The following is a 26,913-nucleotide window of genomic DNA, read 5'->3' as shown; positions in this document are numbered from 1 at the left end:
TGGCTCCCCCCCCCCTTTCACCGCAGCCCACTGATCTCCACAAAATTCTGCTCTTGCTGGATAAGGGACCCCAAAGGAAGGACTTAATGGAGCTCTTAAAGGAAACTTTCAGGAAATAGAAATTTAGCCTGGGATTTAACCCCTAGAATGGACGTTTGAGGAGGGGGAAAAATTATTGCTGGCCAAAACATTCTAGAAATACTGAAGGACCCTTAGGAGAATTTCTGCAGTCATTAGTAAAAGAAACATTCACTGTGGACACTACATTACTGCATTTATTTCACAGCTAGTCTGCATTGTGGTCACAAGTACCAGTTGTTGAGACTATTGCATGACACCTGGAAGATATCACAACGTGAAGGATAAAAACAATGGCAAGACCTTACTAATCTAAAGGAGAACTCAGAACCATAGAGTTGAAAGGGGCCATACAGCTATCTAGTCCAACCCTGTGCTCAATGCAGGATCAACCTAAAACAGTTTTTTTTTCAACCAGGGTTTTGTGAAACCCTGGAGTTTCTTGACAGCCCTGGAAGGGTGAGAGTTAATTATTTTTAATATATTTTAAAATATGTTATTTATTGGGTGATATGACCATATATGGCCATGTCGACCTGCCACCCCCCCAATGGCCAGTGATGGGCCTGGGGGGCTGGGAAGGGGAGGGTTCCCAAGTGAGCATATACACAGCTATGCTTCCCAATCATATTCTGCACGATCACACCTCTTCTGGGGTTTCTCAAAGCCTGAAGAATGTTTCAAGGGTTTCTCAATGGTAAAAAAGTCGAGAAAGGCTGGCCTAAAGCATCCATGATAAATAGCAGCTGATTAAAGACCACCAGTCTTCCTGGTACTCAGTCATGTTGCGTTTCATGTCTGAGTCTTCAGTGATCCGCTCAACAGTTTGTTTATCACACGTTATCTTTTCATGGTCTCAAAAGAGTTCTAGGTTGAGCAGGGTCCAATGGGTTAGCTGTTTTTGGACAGTCTTCACAGGGTGTGTGCGAATTGTCTCACAACTAGGGTGGGGGGCCCCAGTTCTAGCCAAGCCATGGATTGCGGGAAGCGCTGGATTATTATTGTTGGTGGTTAGTTAATTAATCTGCCAAATAGGGCAGGCAGGTTTTCTCAGAATGCCCAAGATCTCGGTGGCCTTTAGCCTAATACTCCCAACCCCCTTCTGCCTAAACGGAGTGCATGTGTGTGTAGTTTTCACTTCAATCCCCCTCTTGTACCCACATATGCTCTGAGACAGAGAAGTCCTTTTATGAAGAAATAATAGTTCACATGCCTTTGCTGAGGTAAACTTTCCCCAAAGGGGGGAAAAATGACTAAATCCAATGTTCATTTCCCCCACCCTTTCTCCAAGGAGCCAAAACAGCACATGTGGCTCTTCCCTCCCTATATTCTGCTTACAGTACTTCAATGAGGTCGGTTTGGCTGAGACGAAGGGACCGACCCCAGCTCAGTGAGTTTTAAGCCCGAGAGGGTATTTGAACCTAGATATTGGCAGTCCTAGTCAAAAAGTTGTTTTGTGACTGCCGAGATTCCATTTTGAGGCTCAGCCTAACTAGCGAGCCACCATTTTGTGACTGGTTGCTCCCAAGGCTCTCGAAAGGAATTAATTAGTTCTCAGGAGCTTGAAGTCTTGCCTTCCCTTGCAGTAGCTAAAGATTTTGAAGAGACTTTTGCAAATATTTGGGAATTCTGTGGTATAGACAAATATTGAAATGTTATTTCCCACAGGGGGAAATTCCCCTGTCCCAGACACGAAACATAAATAATAATAGTGAATTTGGTCAGAATTGTGAAAGCCAGGTGATTATAAATGAGAGCTTGATTAATCTGTTTGTGAAGTTCAAACTTTTCCATAAATGTGTTCATAAAACTCTTGAGTTCTACCAGACTGGCCACATTGCCCTTTGCTTTAAGAGGCCAAACTTACAGTGTTTGTCCTCAAGAGCTTTCAGGTTTCCTGTTTGGAGTAGCCAAGAAAAAAGACTGCAAAGATGAGTCCATAAACATTATATTGGTTTTGAGCTATAATATGTGAATTGGTGTCTTCTTGGGTTAGAGAGCTCACTGTTGTGGATCCGGTGTGTCCAGGGGAAGAGTCCTGACCCAGGTTAACCTGGATTCAGATCTCTGCTAAGATGAGGTGGCCTCAGCCTGCCCTGCCTCATAAGGTTGGTGGGAAAACATGATTCAATATATTGCCCTGAGCACATTTTTAAAAATCTCCATTTTGCAGATGAGTAACCAAACCCGGGAGATAATCAGGTTGCTACTTGGATATTCATTGGCAAATTTGGGTCTTGAATTCTGCTCACTGGAGCTCACACTTGTTCCTCAGGCAAGAGCTTCTTAGAGCTGATTGAAAATTCATACGTGTGTTCACCCAGTGAATCTTGTGGGTTGGAAGAACAGGGGTGCACAACAACGCAAGTCCTCTTGACTGCGTCGCTTCCAAATTAACACGCGTGGGTTCCACAGAGTGAGACTGCAGAAGAGGATCAAGTTTGTTCATGTTAAGCAGTGCTAATTAGTTTATACATTAAATGAACGTAGACCAATTTGGCAGTCAGTAGCCAGCTGTCTACATTCTTGCAAGGTTGCTCCATGTCTCCGGTTTTATGGGGCTTGATTATTACCTGTTGTTTCAGCTGGTTTAATGCAGCTAGCTTGTTCAAACTCTGTTGCTGATATGTATATATTTTGTTTTTTCCCCCCTCTAGAATGCTGTGATGAGAGGTCACGACATTACATCACCGTCTTACAATACTCAGAGATCATCCATTCTACCTCTATATGAAGTAAATGGCACCTTTTCTTTCTTGTTCTAGAAATTATAAACATATGTTTACTCCTTAAATCAGGGATTTTAAACTGGGGTCCATGGACCCCTGGAGGTCCACGGGAGCTCCAGAGAGGATCCGTGGCCTTTCCCTTCCTGCCTTAATGGACTTGGCTGCAAATACTCTGGTTTCTGTTCAGATTGCATAAATCTTTCACCTTTAAAGCCACAAACTAGGAAACCAGCCAGTCCCCCTTCCCAAATATAAGTTCTCTTGTTGTTTCTGCATCTTGTAGGGGGCAGAGCCTTCATGTTACACCCACCTTAAACTGCTTCCTGTTTCTCCCCCCCTCAGTCCTCCTCAAGCCTGCCTGTCAACATAGGCGGTGATGTCATTTCCAGGGGGCATGGCCAGCTGACCTTACTTCTGGGGCTCCTCAAAGCCTGAACAATTATTTCAGGGGTTTCTCCGTGGTCAAAAGGCTAAAAAGGGCTGCCTTGAAGTCCAAACTATATCTTTATACCTTAACTTCCATCTCATGGAAGGAAAGCCATTTAAATACAAAAACAATAAAAATTATTGCTTCAGTATGGCAGAGAGGAGTTTTCCTTTCCATGTATTCAGCTTCCCTCCCCAAGCTGGTTCAAGACAAATCATGGAAGATGGATCAGAGAGGAGTCTTTATTTATTTCTGTCCTGCCCTCCTCCCCAGTGGGGACTCAAAGCAGCTTGCAATACAGAAACATCACAGGAACAAGGGAAAGAGGGGGAAAGTTTGTGATTGAAGCCCTTCCCAGCTCTAAGCTGTGACTATCAGGGAAAGAGTTAAAGTAAAAGAGCCCTTTATAGTTTGCCTTTCAGCTGGCCTAGATAATAAGTGTCGGTGAGCAGAGGAGAAAAAAACCTGTCCAGATCTTATTAATCTTGCAGGCGCCTCCCAGTAGACACCATTCATTGGGAAAACTGATTCATTATCTAGTTGTTGGTCTCTGGTGTTGCCAATGAAAACTCAGTGGGAGACCTGGGTCTATTCTGCACACAACAGATAATACACTTTCAATGCACTTTAGAAGTAGATTTTCCTGTTCCGCGCAGGAAAATCCAGCTGCCAAAGCACATTGGAAGTGCATTATCCTGTGTGTGCGGAATGGGCCCTGGTTTATTTTACCTGGCGCTCAGGTTGTAAATGATTCCTCTTTCTCAATGCTCATCTAGAATACATTCCAGGATCTTCAGGTCGTACGGAGAAGCCTCAACCTCTTCAGGACGCAGATGATGGATTTAGAGCTGAACATGTTGCGCCAGCAGACGACTGTTTACCAGCATATGACTGAAGAAGAGAGGTAAAACAAATAGCTTTTGACAGGTTTTGAATAAGAAACCTGATGACTCTCCCTGTAGCAGCTTATAGTTACATTTGCATTCAATTCCCCGTATCTACTAACATCTACACACACACACACACGGTTCTCTTTCATTCTCAGAGCACTGTTTCTTCCTAGGTGAGCGACTCTGACTAAGTTACAAACCTCCTTTTGTGTTCTTCTTCCCAACTCAAGCAAGGTGGCCGATGGCTTTCTTCTCCTTCCTGTAACGCATCCCTAGAACCAGCGCCTAGTTTCTTCCTCTGCCGCTAAAACCCTTTGTTTCTGCTCTCGACACACTCTGATCGCTGCAAGCCTCTCTCCTCTTCACTTGCTTCAGAACACTTCCGCCAAGAGCACTTCCGTCGGCTTTCCGTCCTTTTATTATGACCTCTTCCCCTTTGGGTAAGTTTCTCTTCATTTAGCGTCAGGTTCCTTTTCTGAAATGCTTGCTGCTTTTCCAAAAGGATGGTTTTGGATGGCTCGGGCTTTCTGTCGTCCTCAATCACGAAAAGTGGCTTTTACAACTACCAGGAAGTGGATCTTATTTGACGTGACTTCTCAACACCTTGAGCCTCCGGGGAGGGCGGTATATAAATATAATAAATAAATAAATATAATACATAAATAAATCTCAATGAACAGTGGCCACCATGCTCTTACCAAGCAGCCCTCACTTCTGAGATCCATGATGCAGTCTTTCAAAGCCTTCTGGGAGGTGGGGAGGGGCTGTGTCTCTGTGATTGGAGCACTTTCTTTGCATGCTTGAAGGTCCCATGTTCAATTCCCACCATCTCCAGTTGAGAATGTGAGAGTCACGGGTGCTGTGAAAGACCTTTGTCTGAAATCCTGGAGAGTCACTGCTAGGTGGAGTCCTGAGGTTGATAGACCTATAATCTGACTCCATGTAAGGGAGGTTCAAGTATGTGCTCAGTTGAATTTCATAAAAATACCAAATGCTGCATTAATTGCAGAGTCTACTATGTACAAAAGGAGGGAAATGGTGGTTGGGATGCATCCAAAACCACGCCTTTTTCCCACAGCTTCCTGAACTTCCCATTATGAATGTTCTCCATATGTGCAACCAACCCTGCCTGGACATGGGTCATACCCAGTTCTACATAGCATTTAATTTACAGACGTTCTGAATGTTACAGTTAGCTTTGCAAGCCATGCTATCTTTCCTAAAAGTTTCATTTTCTTACCAATTGATGCTCCAGTGGGTTTTCTGGCCATCTGGGAAGCGGGAGGAATAGAACCATTTTAATTCCATTAGAAGTATATGTGGAGTGCTCCATCTTATTCCATATTTCCTCCTCTTGGAAGATGGTGCCCTAGGTGAGAGTAGCCTTAAATCCATGGGGCAGGAGACTCAGGTGGGTTATTGAATTCTACCTACTGGATCACAGCCCTCAGTAACTTTTATGTCTGTGTGTCTCTCTCTCTACAAAAACATACATGCACTTGCTACTTTTTGGAAGAGCCTGTAAGAGTACCAGGCTTCCTACTTGCCTCTTTGCATGCATGCTGAGAGGAGTGGCAGAACAGCAAGGCAAAGTTTCTCAGTGGGACCCATTATGCACGGGGGTTTTAGCGCACATTCGGGGTGGAATGGCGGCGACTAAAATCACGGATAACGCACGGTGCCGGCTGCAACCGGCCGCAGCTTCGGTGCATGCCGCCGAAAAAGCCGCGTCAGTGAAACGCGGAAGAAAGCGCAGCTTCCGGGTGAGCGGGGCGCAACCAGAAGCGGCGCCCGGATCGGCACGTGCATAATCGGTTACTCTGGGTTTTGCCGCCGTCGCGCCCCGCCCCGTGCATAACCGGTATGCGTCGCGTCTTCCCCCTCCGCGTTTTCCACGTGACCCGAAATCGCCGTTTCGGCGGCCGTGCATAATGGGCCTGATGGAGAAAATCCCTCCACAGCTGTGATTCTTTTCTTGTTCCTCACCTCTGGGGTGTGGCTTATGATCCCTGTCTCTGGCGCCTTCAGGCCTGGTCTTGGTCATATGTCTTTCTGTCACATGGACATGACTTCACACGGCTTCCTGTTCCGTGTTCAAAACTCAGTTCATCCCTTGTTTGGGGACACCCCATGTTTGGAAAGATTGAAGATCCCCCCTCCTCAGCCCGCCACAGATTACATATGAATCTGCAGAGGTCAGTGTGCCACTCATAGAATCATAGAGTTGGAAGGAGCCATAGAGGCCACCTAGTTCCACCCCCCCTGCTCAATGCAGGATCATCCTCAAGCATCCAGGAGAAGGATCTGTCCAGCAGCTGCTTAAAGACTGCCAGTGAGGGGGAGCTCACCACCTCATTAGGCAGCCCATTCCACAGCTGAACTACTCTGACTGTGAAAAGGTTTTTCCTGATATAGTTTAAAGCCATTACTCTCAACTGCCTCTTCTTCCAGAATAAGTTCCTTGTATGTTTCTGCTGATCAGATTCTCTTGTGTTCTCTTGTGTGTTCCGTGTTCCTCTGATCTTCCCTCTGATTTTAGGTATGAAGCGGATCAGCTCCAGACACTGAGAAAATCTGTCCGGATGGAACTTCAGGAATTAGAAATGCAGCTGGAGGAACGCCTGCTCACTCTCGAAGAGCAGCTGAGAAATCTACACGTCTCGTCACCTTACAGGCCACAAACACTCATGGTGGGTGCCGGTTGTGGCAAACATCCACGTCGCACAGAAAGTTGTGTTTTGCGATGTGCACATTACCTTTCAGTTGCTTTGCTCTGGGAACCACAACGCCCCCTGTGCAGATAGGTTCAGAATGGAAAAGCAAGTGTGTGTTTTTTAAGCCCAACCATAATTTTGCTTCTGCCTTAGCAAAAGAGAAGCACCGGCTATCTGAGTGTCTTTCATGCCAGGTCAAATTGATATTACTGGCAAATTTCTCCATTACTTTTAACCAACTTCCCTGTTGGTCAAAAATATGGAACACCAATACTATCCTGAGATCCTTGGAATTGCATACTATGGAAATCAGTTTGGGAGAAATGGTGTCCTGCCCCTGCGGAGTTCTCAAACTTTCCCTCCCCAAGTCCCACCATCAAATCTTCACGAATTTCCCAACTTGGAGATGGCAGCCCTACCCAACTTTCTGGCAGTGGCTTTGGTGTGGAAAGTTTGCGGTGTGCCTTTTCACTGATCCAAACCATACCCTATCCTGAACCCACTGCCCTATCCTGAACCCACGGGAAGTGGATTTAGGGTACTACATGCAGGGCTTCCCAAAACACAGGACCTGGGGGTGGTCACTTGGATTCACCGTACCTGAGGGACGTCTCTCATATTGCATCTTCAGATCCTTTTTTGTTCAGTTGGCCTGCTGATGCTGACATTTTGGACGGAACACCTTTGTTCACTGAATTCAACGAACAAATAACAAGTTACCCTTTGTGGCATCAGAGTGTATCTCTTTTGTGCAGGAGTGAAAACAAGGAAATGTTGGACAAATGACGACAATAAACCCAGACCATTCTTTAACTGTTCTCCTCCTGTATATTTATTATTGTTGATGTTGTTGTTGTTGTTGTTATTATTAGTTTGATTTATTCCCTGCCACTTCCAAATCGGCTCGTGGCAGGCTACAAAGTCTTAGAGCCAGTTTGGTGTAGTGGTTAGGAGTGCAGACTTCTAATCTGGTATGCCAGGTTAGATTCTGTGCTCCCCCACATGCAACCAGCTGGGTGACCTTGGCCTCACCACAGCACTGATAAAAGTGTTCTGACCAGGCAGTGATATCAGGGCTCTCTCAGCCTCACCCACCCCACAGGGTGTCTGTTGTGGGGAGAGGAAAGGGAAGGCGACTGTAAGCCACTTTGAGCCTCATTTGGGTAGGGGAAAGCGGCATATAAGAACCAACTCTTCTTCTCCTTCTCCTTCTCTTTCTAAAACCCCCATTAAAAAGACAAAAAAAAAAGATTCCAACATGGCGGAACTCCCCCCCCCCTGCCCACTACAGGAGGGATGAGGAAGGAGGTTGACGATGTACTACTCATACCCATGATTGGGTTTGTTTCGTCTTCTCAAATGCCGGACTAGACTAAAACATGCTCCTGCTACAGCAGCCTTTTGGCTCGGCACGTCCATCAGATAGTAAAAAGCAGGGTCCGAAAGCCCAGTTTGCCTTCGTCTTCAGTGCTTCCTCAAAGGTTGTGTTCGCAGTTTTCACGGTTTTGGAAAGCGTCAGTGCTATGAGTTTGTCGTGTTTTGTTGCAGGGCATGTACGGGAGCAGAAGTACCGATAATTTGCTGTGCCCTTCTCCGCTGAATGTGATGGAGCCGGTAAGGAAGCCAAGAGAACCAAGACAAGAATGCAATTAATTTCGTTTCAGTAGAAGTGTTTTAAATTCCGAACAAGGGGCCCTGGCTCAGTAGTGGAGCATAGTCTTGGCACGCTGAAGGTTGCAGGTTCGATCCCCAACATCTAGTGTTAAATGGTTTGAAATTAATTTTAAATCTGTATGTTTTTTAAAGTGTTGTAATCTGCCTTGAGCTTCCGGGGTAGGGCAGACCTGAAATCCATTCAATCAGTCAATCAATAAATAGGAAGATGAGCACCACTCTGCCAGGGCAGTGGAAGGAGTGGGATGTGCTGTCATGTGTATGAATTACATGCAATTTTCACATGCACAAATGCATGTGTAATTTGCATCTGTAATGTTTGTTGCCAGCTCTGCTTCTCTTTCATTGTACTTACAGCCTGGCAATAAGTGTATGAAATAAGTGGGGCTAGCTGGCAAATTTGTTTAATACAGCACTGTGGCTAATTGTCAACTTCTTGTAGAACCGAGCAGCCGTTCTCAACTTTTCTCCTGTTGAGAAAACCGTGAAACATTCTTGAGGTTTCGAGAAATCCCAGAAGTGCAGAATAAGGTTGGGAAGCATAGCTGTGCACATGCCCACACAAGACCCCTCCCCTTCCCACCCCCTCCAGGCCCACCATTGGCTATGGGGAGAGGCAGGTTGACATGGCCATGATCCTATCACCTGATAATAGTTTAACAAATTTAAAACATGTATGAAAAAATTAACTCCCACCCATTCAGGAAACCCTTCGAGGGCCATCAAGAAAGCCCAGGGTTTCCTAAAAGCCTGGTTGCGAAAGCCTGGGCCTGAGGATGTGGTACAGCCCTCTTCGTTTTGAGATACGTGCCATTGTCTAAGTGTGAAACCATCCATTTGTACTTTGTCCTGTGGCAAACGAACGGTTCTCTGCCATTTCCTCAAGGCTTCGGGTAAAGCAGCTGACCTTTCTCTCCCTCCTTCGATTCACAGGTTTCCGAACTCATTCGAGAGCAGTCGTTTCTGAAGTCAGAGTTGGGGCTGGGGCTGGGCGAACTTGGAATGGAGACAGCTGCGGGAGAGAGTTCGGAATCTCTCGATCCTGGGCATTCGGATTCTTCGTCTGTGTGTTCTAGTCAAGCCAGCAGGCAAGCTGGCACGCGCTCCTCCGAAGCAACGGTCAGGTCCAAGCTCCAGAGCAAAAAAGTATACCGCGCCTGCGTCGCCTTGATGCCCACTCCGCCGGCCAGACCAGGAGTGGCTCAAGGCCCCGACTGTTCTGAGGAGCCCGTCCCCTCCAGACCGGAGGCCGAAACAAAACGTGACAAGGAGATTCCGGCCCCTCCTGTCGAGGAAGTCCACAGAAGCACAGAGAGCGATGAACTGCAGCAAGTCATCCGGGAGGTAAGAACAACCTGACTAGAAATTATTCCCCCTCCAGATGGCTTGTCTTTATCAGTCTTTCGTTAGCGGAAGGGAGGGAGAGGCCGTCCGCAGAGTTCTTCCGCTCCACCCCCCTAATCTAGCGCCCGTTGCTTGGCCCCTGGTAAGCAAATAAAGCCCAACAAAACTCGCAGGTTTGTTTGCTATTTTGAATCATAGAATCATAGAGTTGGGAGGGGCCATACAGGCCCTTTGAATATTTATTTATTATTAAATTTGTTACCCATCACTCTTGGCACACCGGCTCACGGTGGTTACAGGATGAAACCCCACATCAGTAAAAATTAGGGCTCACAAATACATGTTGCCATTTCATAGAATCATAGAATCATAGAGTTGGAAGGGGCCATACAGGCCATCTAGTCCAACCCCCTGCTCAACACAGGATTAGCCCTAAGCATCCTAAAGCATCCAAGAAAAGTGTGTATCCAACCTTTGCTTGAAGACTGCCAGTGAGGGGGAGCTCACCACCTCCTTAGGCAGCCTATTCCACTGCTGAACTACTCTGACTGTGAAATTTTTTTTCCTGATATCTAGCCTATATCATTGTACTTGAAGTTTAAACCCATTACTGCGTGTCCTCTCCTCTGCAGCCAACGGGAACAGCATCCTGCCCTCCTCTAAGTGACAACCTTTCAAATACTTAAAGAGGGCTATCATGTCCCCTCTCAACCTCCTTTTCTCCAGGCTGAACATTCCCAAGTCCCTCAACCTATCTTCACAGGGCTTGGTCTGACGAACAATATCAAAACATTATAAAGTGTTCCAAAACTGTGTTTTGGAACAAGGGTCTCCACTTTTTGTGCACAGCATTTTGTATATTTCTGGAGTGCACAGTCCTACTGTGTGTCTTGTTTGTTGTTCTGCTTAAATCAGTGGCTGCTCTTGGCATCCTTCTTTGTGGATCCGTGATTAAACTTGTTGCTTGGGTGTTCTTGCAATGATCTCTCACAAACAGCAGTTGACCAACAAAAATTGAGTCCAGTAGCAGCTTTAAGACCAACAAAGATTTATGCAAGGCATGAGCTTTCAAGTGCAGGCACTCTTCCTCAGACAAAATAAGCAACCATCATAACTGTAGAGCTAGAAGGCAAAAGCAAATTGTGGCAAATTAGTAAACTGTCATAATAGCCAAATTAAGCCATATGGCGCTATATGATAATTCTTTGCTAAAACCGCTAACCCAGTGGTTCTCAACTTGGGGTTTGGGACCCCTTTAGGGATCAAATGACCCTTTCACAGGGGTCGTGGCAGGGTGAGCAGCTAGACCGGGGTAGATCGAGATTGAGCATTCGTCTGTCTGGAGCAGGGGAAAGGAGCAAGATCGGCATGGTGGAACAAGAGGCAGAACTGAACTGAGAAACCCTGGAAAAAAGCCAATTTATATACAATCATGAACCATGGATCTTCGCACCATTGGTCAGTTTCGCTTTAATTTCTGTGAAAGAACACTTGCATAACTTTATGGTTGGGGGTCACCACAACATGAGGAACTGTATTAAAGGGTCGCGGCATTAGGAACATTGAGAACCAATGAACTAACCAGTCCTTTTGAATTCAGTTGTAGTTCACAAAAAAGATTAGAGAAGTAAAACTGTCCACATCAGTAATTAATGGCAGACACTTTCCCAGTTGTGAAAAGAAATAATTAAAAGAGACCAGTTGCTGGCCCCCATGCATCTCTACCCAAGCGTGGCAGCATCCCTGCAAAAGACAAGCTGCCATTGACAATTGACCAGATCCTTCACTGCCATAAGAGGGGTGTGGGTTTCCCACCCAGGACCTACAGACAAACCATTCATTCCACATTTGCATCTTGTACATACCGAACGCGTCCACACACTTCCGAAGCAGAATGAATCCATTGTCGAGAAATCTCTTAGCATGCATTCTTGATCTTTTCTTACAAATCCTAAACTCGTGGCTTCCTGAGTCAGTTTTGCTCCTTCTGTATACTTGAATTATGTTCTTTCTTTCTTTTTTGTTAAGGATAAAATGTGTGTAGTGTTTCAGTGCGTGCTTAAGTGGAGTGTAACGTGCTTGAGCTTTGACCTGCAACTCTTTTCTGGAACGCTCCCACAGAAGAGCATTGCACAATGCCAAGACACTTAACCGTTCTTTTCTTGCGTGGCGGAACAGCCTCTATTTAAGAGAGCCTCCAGTTATAGAAGGCAGTAATATATACTGACATTCTGTGTTTTCGATAACTTGATCTGTTGGGTATTTTGATGAATAACAGATTGAAACAAACTGACTTAGGAAGAGTTTTTGTGCATTCCAGTAGGCTGGATAATATCTGTGAGTACGTCCCTGTTATTTTTCGAGGCATCGGTGTACTCTTACAAGAGGATGGTAAGATGAGGATTGATGCCTTGGGGCCAGAGTGGAGTTGTGTTTGAGGAAGGCACTTTCTCCATCTTCTCCTCTCATTCTGCTGTGGGTCACTGGACCCTCGGCAACTGGACCCTCGGCACTGGACCCTCGGCAACCCTCGGCAAAGTCCAAGTTTACACCAAGAGGCTGACCAGAAATTACCTTTGCTTCCTCTGTAAATGCCAGTCCACCGGAGGAATTGCTTCTGCACCAAAGAAATGTCACCTTAGGACATTTTTAAGACGTCGGTTTCCAAGAAGCTTCCCCAGAAACAGCTGGCCTTCATTACGTCTATGTCATTTATCTATTGGGCAAGAATGTACAAATGCTATTTCTGGGAAGACATGCTGTTTGTTTTTAAATACCCTTAAGGAATGGAATCACCTGGAAGACTTTTTTTAAAAAAAGGAAGAATAGCAGGCCAGTTGCAAGGCCAATGGTTTCTTCAGTGCAGCCATTCAGAGGAGAAATCAAATCCTTAGCAAACATTATTTTATTCATAGAATCATAGAGTTGGAAGGGGCCATAGAAGCCATCTAGTGCAACCCCCTGATCAATGCAGGATCAGCCTAAAGCTTCCAGGATAAGTATCTGTCCAGCAGCAGCTTGAAGACCGCCAGTGAGGGGGAGCTCCCCACCTCCTTAGGCAGCCCATTCCACTGCTGAACAACTCTGAATTTTTTTTTCCTGATATGCTGCTCCTATTCTACACATAGTTTAAACCCATCACTGTGGATCTTATCCTCTGATGCCAATAAGAATCATTCCTCCTCCTCATTATTATTAATAATAATAATTTTATTTCTAAGCTGTCCCTCTGTGCAGGAGGAGAGAGGTAGCTTAAAACAGAATTTATACAAGAATTAAAATTAAAATATAGTGTAAAACAATACAATGCCCAGTGGTTGTTCTTTCTGCTGGATAGGAATATAGGTCCTGCAATTGATAATGTAGGGTTAGTCCAGTTATTCTAAATTCTGATCTCCCCTGGTGGGGAAGGGGAGAGGAAGGGAGAGGGCCCCATTTCAGTGTTCTGTTGTTTGCCTTGGCCTCAAATGTACACTTGTTGGAAGAGCACCATTTTGCTGGCCTTCAGAACTTTAACACTGCTGCTTAACACCTCTGAAAAAGTGCACAAGTATTACTCATTACAGTGAGCAAAGTTTGGGTGTAGAGGGCTTGCAGCATCCTGCTAAGGTCACACAGGAAGTCTGGCTGTAGTAGAGCCAGGAATAGAACATACGTTGCCTTTTCCTAGGCCTGTTTCTTTCCACAAAGATGAATCCATCCTCTTGTTCTCCCCCGTTCATTAACTCTTAATTTAGGGAGCCATCATTGGTTTGTTTTGGAATGCAATGTTTGTTTCCATCATCATAGCCTTGCAATTTTGCTGCTGTCCTGATCCAAGAGTAGCAAACTACACAGTGCTATGATAGGTCTGCATGGCTTCTCTCTCAACTAGGTAGCAGCAAACAAGAGACCTCAGCTATGTAAGTAGCCACACTGGGCAGCAGTGAGCTACTGACTTGAGGCTGAGGACACAGAGAAGCTAGGAGTAGTTGACCCAAGAGCTGAAAATGTATCCCTGAAGGACATTTAATATGGAGGAAAGGCAATAGCATGTTGCGTACTTAGCCTAAGGTAGAAGCAATGGGTGGAACCAACCGCCTTCTAAGGCAAGGATTCCCAACCAGGATTCTTCAGGAGCTGCAAAGGGGATTCACAGCCTTTCCCCTTCTGCCTTTATGGATTCAGCCACGAGTTCTGGAGTCAGCGATTTCCATTGCTCCCCCTCCTCCCTCCAGGGCATGAGTGACCAAGCAGTGATATCAGGGCTCTCTCAGCCACACCCACCTCACCGGGTGCCTGTTGTGGGGAGAGGAAAGGAAAGGCGAATGTAAGCCGCATTGAAACTCTTTCGGGTAGAGAAAAGTGGCATATAAGAACCAACTCTTCTTCTTCTTCTTCTTCTTCTTCTTCTTCTTCTTCTTCTTCTTCTTCTTCTTCTTCTTCTTCTTCTTCTTCTTCTTCTTCTTCTTCTTCTTCTTCTTCTTCTTCTTCTTCTTCTTCTTCTTCTTCTTCTTGTCATTATCTTATTCTGCATGCTATTAGAGTATTAGATGCATTTAGGATTTGAGAAACAGAAGGTGGGGCAAGTTTATTAAGCTAGATATCATTGCTTTCTTTTTGCTGATTTCTTTTGTTTGTGCTTTTGATTTGCCCGCTGTTAATCTTTGGCAGTGGGGGGTGTATAAATTTGTGTCCAAAGAAATTGCTAAATAAAATACTACCTTGCCTAACTTAAGCAAACTAAAATGCCATCTTGTTTTAGATCAAAGAATCTATTGTTGGTGAAATCAGGCGGGAAATTGTAAGTGGCCTGTTAGCTGCTGTCTCTTCACCAAACAGAGGAAGCACTAAGCCAGAATCACAGCCGTGAGTTGGTACCACAGGTAACTTCTCCAATTCTCCTTAATCTGTATTGAGTGGAAGTAAGAACCAAAATATGTTATGTTTTTTAACATACTGGGTCCCAGTCCCCTATGCAGCATGTCCACTCCCCACTCACCCCCCAAAAAGGCAAAGAGCCTCCCTCGTGCTGGGAAAGTAGCAAGGTGAGAAAGGAGAAGTATCCCCTTCCTCTACGTATGATTCAGGCCCCTGCAGACCTTTAAAATGCCATTCCCTGTAGCTGTTGTTGAGTGGCAGGGGAAGTGAGTGGTGTCCAGGAAACCCAGGCACAGTTCGTTAAATACAACATGTAGTTGGGTAGAAAGTTACCTCTGAATTTGCTTTTGTCCTTCCAATTTTAGAGGGTGGAATCTATGCCACTGTATCTCACTGAGGTCTGCCCTCATACCTCACCCCGCCCCACCCTAGATCTCCAGGAATTTCCCAACCTGGAAGTGGCAACCCAGTCTGACACAAAAATGTACAGGGGAGATCTCCCACCCACAGACGTGGTGTAGAAAGCTTTCCGGTGCTTTATTGTCCCCTGAATAATTTTCCATTTTTAAGACACATCGTTTCAAAAAAAGAAAAAGAAGAAAAAAAAGATAATATTGGATAGCTTCCATTTGTAATTAATGTTCTTCAAGTAATTATCCAAAAATTGTGAGAGAATACATATGTGTTTTTATCGATTTGTAAACATGGCAGAGATTAAAACCACAAGGATGGTAATAATCCAACTAAATTATCCAGTTGTGATTCTGCTTGATTGCCTACACAGAACAAGTTAAAAAGCTTATTGTATCCCGTGAGCCAAGTGAAAGCAAAACCAAAAGGGTGATTACGTTTCATGATTTTGTCTCAGTTTTAGTACCACACAGAGTGTTTATCTCAGAACGGGAAAGCTTTCAGCTCAGCGAAAATCCCAAAACAGGAAAGGGCTAGTCCATGTGATCCTGTCTGTTTCTGTTTCTCAATATCTCTGCCTTCTAGAGCAGGGGTAGTCAACCTGTGTTCCTCCAGATGTCCATGGACTACAATTCCCATGAACCCCTGCCAGCCAACGCCAACTACCCCTGTTCTAGAGAGTCAGTCACAAGCACAGAGAATGTGATTCATGTAGATGTGAATTAGATGAGCTTCCAGTCTCTTCCAATGGCAGAGGACTAGATGGTTGGCAATCAGCCTGTGTGTTTTTACTCTCGTCCTAGGATTGGTCTTACTGTCCCAGGGCAAAATAAGAATACTTTAAAGCAGGGGTAGTCAACCTGTGGTCCTCCAGATGTTCATGGACTACAATTCCCATGAGCACCTGCCAGCAAACGCTGGCAGGGGTTCATGGGAATTGTAGTCCGTGAACATCTGGAGGACCACAGGTTGACTACCCCTGCTTTAAAAGAAAAAAAAAACCCTGGACCTAAATTTTAACAAATTTGGTGCCAGGTGAGTAACTACGGGGTAAGAATCCGTAAGACTAGGAGCAAGCCAAAACATGTCCAGTCTCTGGTAATGGAGTCCCAAAGGAGGCGACTGTGGTGCAGTTAGGTAATTTTAGGTTATGGGTTTCCCCCTTGATTCCTCCTTATTTTCAACATCAGGTGGGCCAATGTGGGGATGAATACAGTTTGTTAATTTTATAATCTTAACTTGTTTATATTGTGATTCATTTACTGGCTTTACTGTGTTTTAAACTGTGTAAACCACCTCAGTGCGGTATTCTGAGGGGGGCGGTATATAAATGCCTATACAAATAAATAACCAATTTGAGTGCCCCACCTTCCTCATTAATGCTAGGCATTTTAGGAACTACACTTCCCAGAATGCCCCGGGGAAGGAAATGAAGGGAAAGATGGAGGTGAACTGGGCATCTCCTACCGATCTGTAGCTACAACTTGTCTCTCTCCTGAGGCAGGGTGGCTGGAATGCCACCACAGTGTCCAGCACTGATGACATCACTGGAAGGGGACGCACAGACAGGGCTTCTGAAGAAAATCTTATTATTAGTTATTGAATCTCTATGCCACCCTCCAAATATGGCTCAGGGAGGTGCACAAGATAAGTTAAAATTCACAATAATTAAAAAAACAGCACAACGCATCAACAAGAATATAAAAAATACAGATATTAGTTATTAAATTGTCACAGGCACATTCATAAAGAGCTAGGCAACCCTAGAGCCACCTAGCCCCAGTCTCATAGGACTTTGTAGGTTGTGATCAACGCTTTGTGCCCAGAAGTACATCAGTAGATCAGCTGGAGTCACCTTCAAGGCAAGCAAGATGTTTGCTGCTACTATAACCCCTCAGCTAAGTTTTGAATCAAGTTTCAAACTGGGGCCTTCTTGCACAGCTGCCATTTCCATTTAAGGGAGATCCCGTCCTAGCTCTCCTGGTCTCTTATCAAATTAAGCATGCTTACTCATCTAAACAGGCTTTACTTTGACTTCTTGTATACTCAATATCTTTTCTTCCCTTCCAAGGTTGGCATATGTTCTGAGGTCACTGGAGAACGTGGGGATGGAATAGCCTGTCTATACTCTCGAGGACAGAAGAGAAGACTGATGCATACAGTCCTTACCTGTGCGCTGCGTTGTGTCCCTCTTCAGGTCCCCATGCCACACTTGTGATCGTCCTCACCTTTACTACTGCCCAGGAATCACCACGAGAACTCAAGCCGGAATATTTATTTGTATGTTTTCCCACTGTCCTTTTGTGCGGAGTTTTTACTTCTGTGCAGAGCTGTGTTCTTCGTAAAACTTGAAGGTTTCTGGACCCACCCCAGTTATAAATAGCCTAAAATTGTCGATCTACTTTATTACTTTTTTTTTAAAGCCACTGACCTCTGTGAGGTATTTAACTGTGCAATAACTGATTCATTCTGAGAGCTTGAAACAACCGATAATTTTTTTCCCCAATGCTGTTACTTAGTGCCACTTCAAAAAAAACCAAAGAGAATAACCCATTGTTGTTTTTTTAAAAAAAGCTGATTTCTCTGGAGAGAAGCTGCTGTTCACAATGAGTTTTGAGAATGAAATGAACTTCTCCGAAAAGAAAAGCTACTACCGAAGCTTCCACCGAACTGCCTTATCTCTGTGCCATAGATAACCATTTAAATTGTGTCGCTTCCTTTGAATGCTCTTTTCCCTTGCGGTTGTGCCTTATTGTTTCAGAAATGTTTTAATATATCAATGGACGGCTTCAGCTATACCAGGAAGGAGGCCTTTGCCTCCTTTCAAAAAGTCTATAAAACACTAGTTTAAAACAAAGAAATGGTTGTGTATAACTTGAAGTGGATTTGATCTCTTTGAACGGGCTTAGACGGGGAATTTGGCTCTTCTGTCCTTTGTACTTTCCCTGAGGTTATACTAGAGCCCGGGGCAAGGTGGGCTTGATTTGCAATAAAAACGATTGGAGGTAGGCAGGGTTTTAAAGTACATGTGTGTGTGTGTGTGTTTTTTTCTACAAGATGCTAGATAGTTGAAATATAACAACTTCGGAATGCCAACCGGGATTCCTTAAAGTTTTTGTTTGTTTTCGGCGAATAAGAACATTTTAAGATTGTTTTGTGTATTAATGATTAGCAAACTTATAACTACTATATTGTATGGGGAGAGTTTGCCCAAAGATTTATAAGTGTGTTTGGAATACACCTAAGGGCTGATATTCTTTTTAAAAGGGGCTGTTAGGCCAATAAAATATTTATTTTGCCTACAAGTCACTTGTTACATTGTTTGAATTCTGTGCTTTCATTCGGTTCTTTTTGCAGCCGGAGATTGAAATCATCCAAGGGAGGAATTGTGCGAATAATCTCTCTGACACTCAGTGTGTGTATGAAATGCCCCACTTACAGGAGTCCTGTTCCGTGCAAGCAGAGCAATAATTCGGTAGAATCCTGAGTCAGTCAAATGATCTGCATTGTTTTGGATGGTGAGGAGGATGCTCCCTTTTTCTGATACGCTGTCTCTCATTTGAAAAAGAGTCAAAGGTTAGCAAGAGGTTTCTTGCCCTGGAACGATGGAGGACAGATGGGTCACCCTCTTTGGGGGGCTGTAGAATTGGACTCCCTGGCCCAGTGATTTTAAAACTTGGGGATTCTTTTAAGGAGATGCTCTCGCAGCCATGCAAATTTGGTGCCTCTATGCCTCTACCTAAGAGCCTCTTGTGGCGCAGAGTGGTAAGGCAGCGATATGCTGTCTGAATCTGTCTGCCCATGAGGTTGGGAGTTCAATCCCAGCAGCCGGCTCAAGGTTGACTCAGCCTTCCATCCTTCCGAGGTCGGTAAAATGAGTACCCAGCTTGCTGGGGGGTAAACGGTGATGACTGGGGAAGGCACTGGCAAACCACCCCGTATTGAGTCTGCCAAGAAAACGCTAGAGGGCGTCACCCCAAGGGTCAGACATGACTCGGTGCTTGCACAGGGGATACCTTTACCTTTACCTTTTATGCCTCTACCTGAAACCACTGCCCGCCCCCCCCCCCCCCAGACCATGGAATAGACAGAAAGGGGGAATTTCCCATTGACTTTAATAACACTGAATAGCTTCAGATTCAGTTGAATCTGAGCTAGGGAAGGGTGCCTTAGATTTAGCCTGAATCCAAAATAGTCTGAATTTTTTGTTTTGCACATACCTACAGTCAGTACTTGCAAAGTACCTGAAGAAGTCTCAAAGCGGCTTACATTCACCTTCCCTTTCCTCTCCTCACAACAGACACCTTGCCGGTGAGGTGAGGCTGAGAGAGCCCTGATATTACTAAAGAAGCAATTCTTATATGCCACTTTTCTCTACCCGGAGGAGTCTCAGAGCAGCTTACAATCGCCTTCCCTTTCCTCTCCCCACAACAGACACCCTGTGAGGTAGAAGAAGAAGAGTTGGTTCTTATATGCTGCTTTTCTCTACCTGGAGGAGTCTCAAAGTGGCTTACAATTCCCTTCCCTTTCCTCTTCCCACAACACACATCCTGTGAGGTGGGTGAGGCTGAGAGAGCCCTGATATTACTGCTCGGTCAGAACAGCTCTATCAGTGCTGTGGCAAGCCCAAGGTCACCCTGTTGGCTGCATGTGGGGGAGAGGAGAATCAAACCGAGCTTGAGGGATTAGAAGGGAGTGCTCCTAACACTACACCAAGCTGGCTGTCAAGTAGAGTAACAAAGTTTAGATCCTGGTAACAAAAGAAAGGCCACATGGGTTTGTTCTGCAGATACTGAGATATCACTGACGCTTGATACAAGACATGGTATGTCCTTTCCACCCAGACTGGTTTTACTACTACCTATACCTCCAGCATCTATTTCTGAAACTTGCTGAAAATCTGCACTCTTAAAGAACATAGTATGTTTCCTCCTCCTGAGTAGTTCTTTGAACACACCCAAGCCATTGTTTCAGGCTGATGTAGTTCTAGTGGAGACATAAACATGACTATTCTACTGAAACATGGCTGAATCTTCATTGAAAACAGAACGTGAATCTTTTGGAAATGCCTGGCAAACTAGTCACGATGGTGGCCCAGATGGTTATTTTTGCCTGAGGCTGCAAAGAGCTCCCTGACAGAATTACCTCTCCCATACCTTCCCCCTTCAGATTAACAAAGACAAGATTAGGCTCAGTTTGCTGATCCTGTCCTCTAGAGCAGGGGTAGTCAACCTGTGGTCCTCCAGATGTTCATGAACTATGATTCCGATGAGCTCCTGCCAGCATTCGCTGGCAGGGGCTCCTGGGAATTGTAGTCCATGAACATCTGGAGGACCACAGGTTGACTACCCCTGCTCTAGATAACTTGCCTGGTTCCCAGGGCCTCTGAGTTGATCAGCAATTCCTCCCTCTGCCAACTTGGCCCATTGCTCCTATATCATGGCAATTTCACAGTGAAATGGAGGAATGAATCAAGGTTAATGGAGGGGGCTTCCACCTGTCAGTAGAATAGCTGGTCGGCAGGGCCAGCCAAACGGTACACTTAACATGCAATCATTTCCCCCCCTCCCCCCATCGTATACCAGGGATTGAGCACAGATTATGTAAACAAAACCCCACATGTGGATTTTCTTCATTTTGCAAATTGACAAGGAAGAGATTCTGCCTTGTGGTATGAAAAGACAAGCTTGCATTCTTCAGCTATTTTCTAGCACAATTTTCAAGAAATCTGTGTAAGCAACCAGTTAATTAAACCTGCCTCATGGCCAAACCAGATGTTATGGCAATCACAAATTTGGCCTGTGGCTACTAATACCCTTCCTTCCTTCCTTCCTTCCTTCCTTCCTTCCTTCCTTCCTTCCTTCCTTCCTTCCTTCCTTCCTTCCTTCCTTCCTTCCTTCCTTCCTTCCATCCATCCATCCATCCATCCATCCATCCATCTTTCTTTTTCTCTTTCCCTCTTTTTCTTTCTCCTTTCTCTCTTTCCCACTCTCTTTCTTTCCCTCTCGTTTTTTCTCTTTCTCTCTCTCTCTCTCTTTCTCCTCCCTTCCTCTCTCTCTTTATTCTGTATGGGTGAACTGGAACAGTTCAAGAGTATCTTGGCTTTTCTATGTGGGGGGGAGAAGATTTTGACCATTAAGAAATACCAATCGAAGCTATGACACGGGGGGGGGGGGGGTAAGTGACTGTCTCATTCACCTTGCTTTGTCAGGCCCCCCAACTCTGCTACAGGGGTCTAACATGGCTACGCCTCTAAAATGATTGGCTAGACTCACCGTAACTAAAAACCAGGTTGCTTTGCAGAGTGGTTGAGAGCAGCAACTTCTAATCTGGAGAGCTGGGTTTGATTCCCCACTCCTCCACATGCAGCCAGCTAGGTGACATTGGGCTAGTCACAGTCCCATTAGAATTGTTCTCACAGAGTAGTTCTATTGGAGCTCTCAGCCCCCCCTCCCTCACAGTGTATCTGTGGTGGGGAGAGGAAGCGAAGGTGATTGTAAGTTGCTTTTGAGACTCCTTTGGGTGGTGAAAAACGGGATGTAAAAATCAACTCTTCTTCCTCTGTATATGCCAAGTTTTTATTCTGCCACTTGCTTTTAAACTTACTTTTTTTGTAAAGCATGTGCCCATTAGGAAAGTTTCAAGTAATACCTGTATTACTTTATGTATTAGTATATAAATAGTTAAAGTCCACCCTACAGTATTTCAAATAATCTGAGGATTTTGGAAGACCAAATTCTTATCATCATACAGTTCTTTTTAGAACGCAGCTTGACAGCAGAGCGATTACAAGCAACAATTATTGCTCTTTTTCGTGTTAAATCATCTCATCACAACTGCAAATTGCTGATAACTATTTCCAGCTCTCTCTGAACACCATCAATACATGATGTTTTTCTAGTTAAGTGTGCCTAATCTTTAGTGAAATTGATTTGAGCCTCCTCCCCCATAACTGTGTTTAGCAACTGGGTCTTAGCAAACCATTTACCTCTCAGCAATGCACTGTTCAATTCATGAAGAGATTGTGGGCTTTTCCGCACATTGGGCATTATCTCGTGAAGCCTGCTGTGTGGCAAAGCATGAGAAATAATAGTGACTGGCTGGCACTCTACACCTCTCGAGCTGTCTCGAATGTTAGTTTGGTGTAGTGGTTAGGAGTGTGGACTTCTAATCTGGCATGCCAGGTTCGATTCTGCACTCCCCCACATGCAGCCAGCTGGGTGACCTTGGGCTCGCCACGGCCCTGATAAAACTGTTCTGACCGAGCAGGAATATCAGGGCTCTCTCAGCCTCACCCACCCCACAGGGTGTCTGTTGTGGGGAGAGGAAAGGGAAGGCGACTGTAAGCCGCTTTGAGACTCCTTCGGGTAGAGAAAAGCGGCGTATAAGAACCAACTCTTCTTCTTAATGGACGCTTTTCACACATGTTCTACTCCTGACTCGCTGCCGGAGATGCGAAGAGAGAGAGCAACGAGCTTTAGGCTTGTTTCGCTTTGCCCTGCCTACCACTGTCAATAACTTTGGCCAACCAATACTCTCCCAGTATGGGTGATCGACATGTGAACTTATGACGATCACTCTTAAAAAAAAAATTAAAATATGCTTATCTGTGTAAAACCCTCTTCACATATTCCTAGAGGCACAGACAATCTCATCCGAGGCACATGTCGGCCCATTCGTTGCTCCAGGCGGTTCTCCATTTTTAAAAAACACTTCCCGTCCCCCGTAAGAAAGGAGAGGAAGGCAGGTGCAAGGGTGGGATATTGGAGGCAGAGGTAGCGCTTCTTTGCCTCCACGCATGTCTTTGGGTGGTGGCCTGCTGGTTGTCCGCTGGGAGATAGCACTTTTTAGGTTGGTAAATCCACTTTTGGGGACTCACCAACTCACGCTTTAAAATGGCGGATATAGCGAGCAGTTTCCTGGCCAGTTGCGGGAGGTTGGCGATGTCATACGGAGCGGCCGGAAAATAAGTGTCTTCACCAGGTAAGTATGACGCTAAATTTTTGGCCTGCAGAAAAGCCCTGTATCTTTCTTCTCTCTGGTTTTCTATACCTTGGCCTTGCACTCTTGGCAAACGGCAACAATGAGCATCTTTCCCTACATCAAATTGCCAGCCCATCTGTAATTTCATATAAATGTTCACAATGTATTTGCACATGCCCCAGACCTTCAGAAAGTCAAGCTACCTGCCGCAAAAAAACTTATTTTTAATCCTGTTTGGGGACAGGCGATAATTTTGTGCTACTCTATGCATGTAGAATCAGAGTCCAGTAGCACCTTTAAGGCCAACAAAGGTGTGAGCTTTCGAGTGCAAGCACTCTTCGTCAGACTAAGAACTGACCATCATAACAGTAGGAGTGTATAAGCAAAAGTTAATCTTGTTACATTAGTAAACTGTGTCACAGCATCCAAACACACCCACATGATAACCCTGCCAAACCAGCCAATCAGACCCCTCGAACCCATTTGTAGTTCACAAAGACGTATCAGAAATAAAACTGTCAGTCAAATTCACGGCCCACACCCTACTATGTATTGTTCTTTGTTCCTATGTAAACCACCCTGAGCATTTGGGGAGGGCGGTATATAAATATAATAAATAAATAAATAAATAAATAAATAAATAAATAAATAAATAAATAAATAAATAAATAACTGCCGGCCCCATCTGTCTCCATACCAGTGTGAAACTTTCTTACAAGTAGAAGCTAAGCTGGCAGCTATCTTGCCCTGGGACAAGTTTTCTTGCAGTCTTAAAGGTGCTACTGGACTAAGATTTTATTGTGCTACTTCAGACCAACACGGCTTCTCATTAGAATCTATGCATGTAGCAAATGGTAAACTTCTGAGGAGCTATAATGGACTGTACCATTTCAGAATTGTAGATAGGGAGAGTCATATTTTAATGAGGGATGCATGAACACCAGCGCACCAATTCAGCGCATGTCCTGTTAATGGGTCATGAACAGAGAGCCAGTTTTGGGATAGACTGTTGACCTATTTATGGCTGTTTGGCAGGCTGCTTCACTTCCTAAAAATACAGTGCAACAGTATTGGCTGCCCAGTGGAATTTTATCCCTTCCCCTTGCATCACTGTCCAATTTGGCCGGAAAACTTTTAAAATAGACAGTTACAAATCACATAAATCCATCAAGGGCAGTTTGACCATTGAAGTCAACAGTGAAAATGGCCCCCCCTAAAGGAGGGCGGAACCACCACCCAAATGTGAAAAGTGGATGTAAAATTCATGTGAAAACGAAGCCGCCTTATACTGAATCAGACCAATGGTCCCTCAAGGTCAGTATTGTCTGCTCAGATAGGCAGCCACTCTCCAGGGTCTGATGCTTATCACATCAACTACTGCAGGCTTTCCCAACCAGGGTTTCTTGATGAGGTTTCTTGATGCCCCTGGAAGGGTTTCCCAAATGGGTGGGAGTTAATTAATACTCATCTGCACAATTGCACCACCTTGAAGCCTGAAGAATGTTTCAGGGGTTCCTCAATGGTCAAAAAGTTGAGGAAGGAAGGCTGACCTACTGTCAGATTTTTTAACTGGCAATGCTGAGGATTGGATCTAGCATCTTCTGCAGGCAAAGGAGATGTTCTCCCACTGAGTCACATCCTTTCCCCATTCAAAACTAAAGACCCAGGTGTTCAGTTTATGTCTGATGACCACAGTCAAGCATGGCACATTTAATGCATTCACTGTAAAATTTGAAACATCCCTTGGTTTAATGTCCCTGACCAATGTGAAAACTCCCTCTAAATAAAAATAAAAAACAGAAGAAGAAGAAGGAGAAGAGTTGGTTCTTATATGCTGCTTTTCCCTTGAGGAGGCTCAAAGCGGCTTACAGGCACCTTCCCTTTCCTCTCCCCACAACAGACACACTGCTCGGTCAGAACAGCTTTATCAGTGCTGTGTGGAGCCCAAAGTCACCCAGCTGGCTGCATGTGGGGGAGTGCAGAATCGAACCTGGCATGCCAGATTAGAAGTCTGCACTCCTAACCACTGCACCAAACTGGCTCTCATCAGAGTAAACAGTTCTTGCCCAGTTTATCAGATGCTGCTAGTTTACAGGTTATGGGACATTACTGATGTCGGAGCCCTTGTAAAATGTAGTCCGTTTCCAGTGGTTTGAAGCCGTATTATCAGTTCTGCCACATCAACACTTCACCCTTTCAGGATCACCTCATTTTACGCTATTAAGTCTACCAGGTTTCTGCTATGGTAGTAGGCCTCCTGCTGATTGTGTCCGTTGCCCACCGCCACTCAGAGAAAAAACACTGCTAGCCTCTGCAGCCATTATGGTTGTATCAGGAAGAGACAATGGGTAGCTCTAGGAATCGCATTCTGTGCATTCCATGGTCTTTACCATAGTGTTTCCAGTGATTCCTAGAGCTATCCATTGTCATGTCAATATTTTATGTATTATTTATTTATTTAATTAATTACATTTGTATACTGCCCTCCCCAAAGGCTCAGGGCGGTTCATATTCCCTTGTCCTCCCCATTTTCCTACTGGTTCCACTCACATGGCTTTGTTCCCTTGGTCTATGATTTATGATTTCATGTTCTAGAGTTCTTCATTGATCATGAAAGCAGTTTCTGAACATGAATCCTGGTGAGTTCTTCCTACCTCATATCATTTGCCTCATTTATGTTACTTATTTATTTAGAAAAAAAGATGTCTCTTGGGAAATCCAGGTAGCTGTTTGGCTCATCATTTGCCCCCTGGGCCTGTGTAAAAGCCAGAGAGGAGAGTGTTTAGGCTCCACTCTGGGACATTATCATTCTATGCCTGGCAACAGGGACTTTCCTGGAGAACCTAAAGGAGGCAGTGGTGAGACCACTTGAAAAAAGACTGAAGCCAAAACAGCTAACCACCACCCAGTTTTGCACCTGCCTTTCCTGGGGAAAACAGATGAGTGATTGATGCGGAACAACTTCAGAGCTTTTTGGTAGAAGCATTGACCATTGACCGTTGACCATTTCCAATCTAATTCTGTCATACAGAATCAAAAATACTATGATGGGTGCCACATGCAGAATAAAAAGAAAAGTTTCCTGCCATGCATAATAGCCAAAGCTGACAAAAACCAGATCAGCAGAAGAAAATGGCAGTTTTGGAAGGAGGACTGAGTGGTCCCCAACCTTTTTATCACCAGGGACCAGTCAACGGTTGACAATTTTACGGAAGCTGATGGGGGGGTGTAGTCTTTTGCCGAGGGACGTCGCCGGCGTCTGAGCCCCTGCTCCACTTGCTTTCCCGCCAGCTCCCCTGACTTCCCTCTGCCCGCTGGGGGGTGCTGCCAGCAGCAGCCACGCAGTGCCACGCTGAGGGCGGCCGCAGGAGAGCACCAAAAGTGAACCGGGAGCAGAGTGGCAGGGCAGCCCCCGAGGCAGCAGCCAGGAAGGGGGACGAGGAGGAGCTGCGGCCCAGTACTGACTGATCCATGGACCAGTACCGGTTCACCGGACCGGGAGTTGGGGACCGCTGCTCTATGGCATTACACACTACTGAAGTCCTTCCCCTCCCTAAACCCCACCTTCCTCAGGCTCCACCCGACCCACAAATCTCTAAATATTTCTGAATCCAGAGCTGACAACCCTATAGGGTCTGAGATCTGCTGAGGCTGGGCTAGCCTGGGCCATACCAGGCAAGACATTTTTAAGGACTGGCTCTTCCATAGTGAGCAGCCTGCTATGATATGAGAAGATCGCCAGATATTTTGGACACTTCACCAGGTCGTCAGTGAAGTCCCTAAGAAATAAAAAATATGAAACA

The 26,913-nt window shown here is 45.1% G+C and overlaps 1 protein-coding gene across 2 annotated transcripts in view; it reads left to right on the top strand.

The window, feature by feature from the left end:
• The window catches only part of ITPRID2 (ITPR interacting domain containing 2), a 96,201-nt gene extending 78,516 nt beyond the window's left edge, over nucleotides 1-17,685 (top strand). Inside the window, exons 12-18 of one of the 2 annotated variants that reach the window (XM_077319541.1) lie at nucleotides 2,736-2,813; nucleotides 4,011-4,138; nucleotides 6,664-6,814; nucleotides 8,387-8,452; nucleotides 9,446-9,856; nucleotides 14,601-14,721; nucleotides 17,199-17,685. In XM_077319541.1, coding sequence (XP_077175656.1) covers nucleotides 2,736-2,813; nucleotides 4,011-4,138; nucleotides 6,664-6,814; nucleotides 8,387-8,452; nucleotides 9,446-9,856; nucleotides 14,601-14,708 — 942 coding nt within the window. In that variant the 3' untranslated portion in view covers nucleotides 14,709-14,721; nucleotides 17,199-17,685. Of the gene's footprint in view, nucleotides 1-2,735; nucleotides 2,814-4,010; nucleotides 4,139-4,354; nucleotides 4,565-6,663; nucleotides 6,815-8,386; nucleotides 8,453-9,445; nucleotides 9,857-14,600; nucleotides 14,722-17,198 lie in introns of those variants that run through there. The other variant, XR_013228008.1, reaches the window with a different exon arrangement.
• Nucleotides 17,686-26,913: the final 9,228 nt, after the last annotated feature.

Source organism: Paroedura picta, chromosome 2, assembly GCF_049243985.1.
Source record: "Paroedura picta isolate Pp20150507F chromosome 2, Ppicta_v3.0, whole genome shotgun sequence".
NCBI lineage: Eukaryota > Metazoa > Chordata > Lepidosauria > Squamata > Gekkonidae > Paroedura > Paroedura picta.
This window is presented reverse-complemented; position numbering and strand designations above follow the sequence as displayed.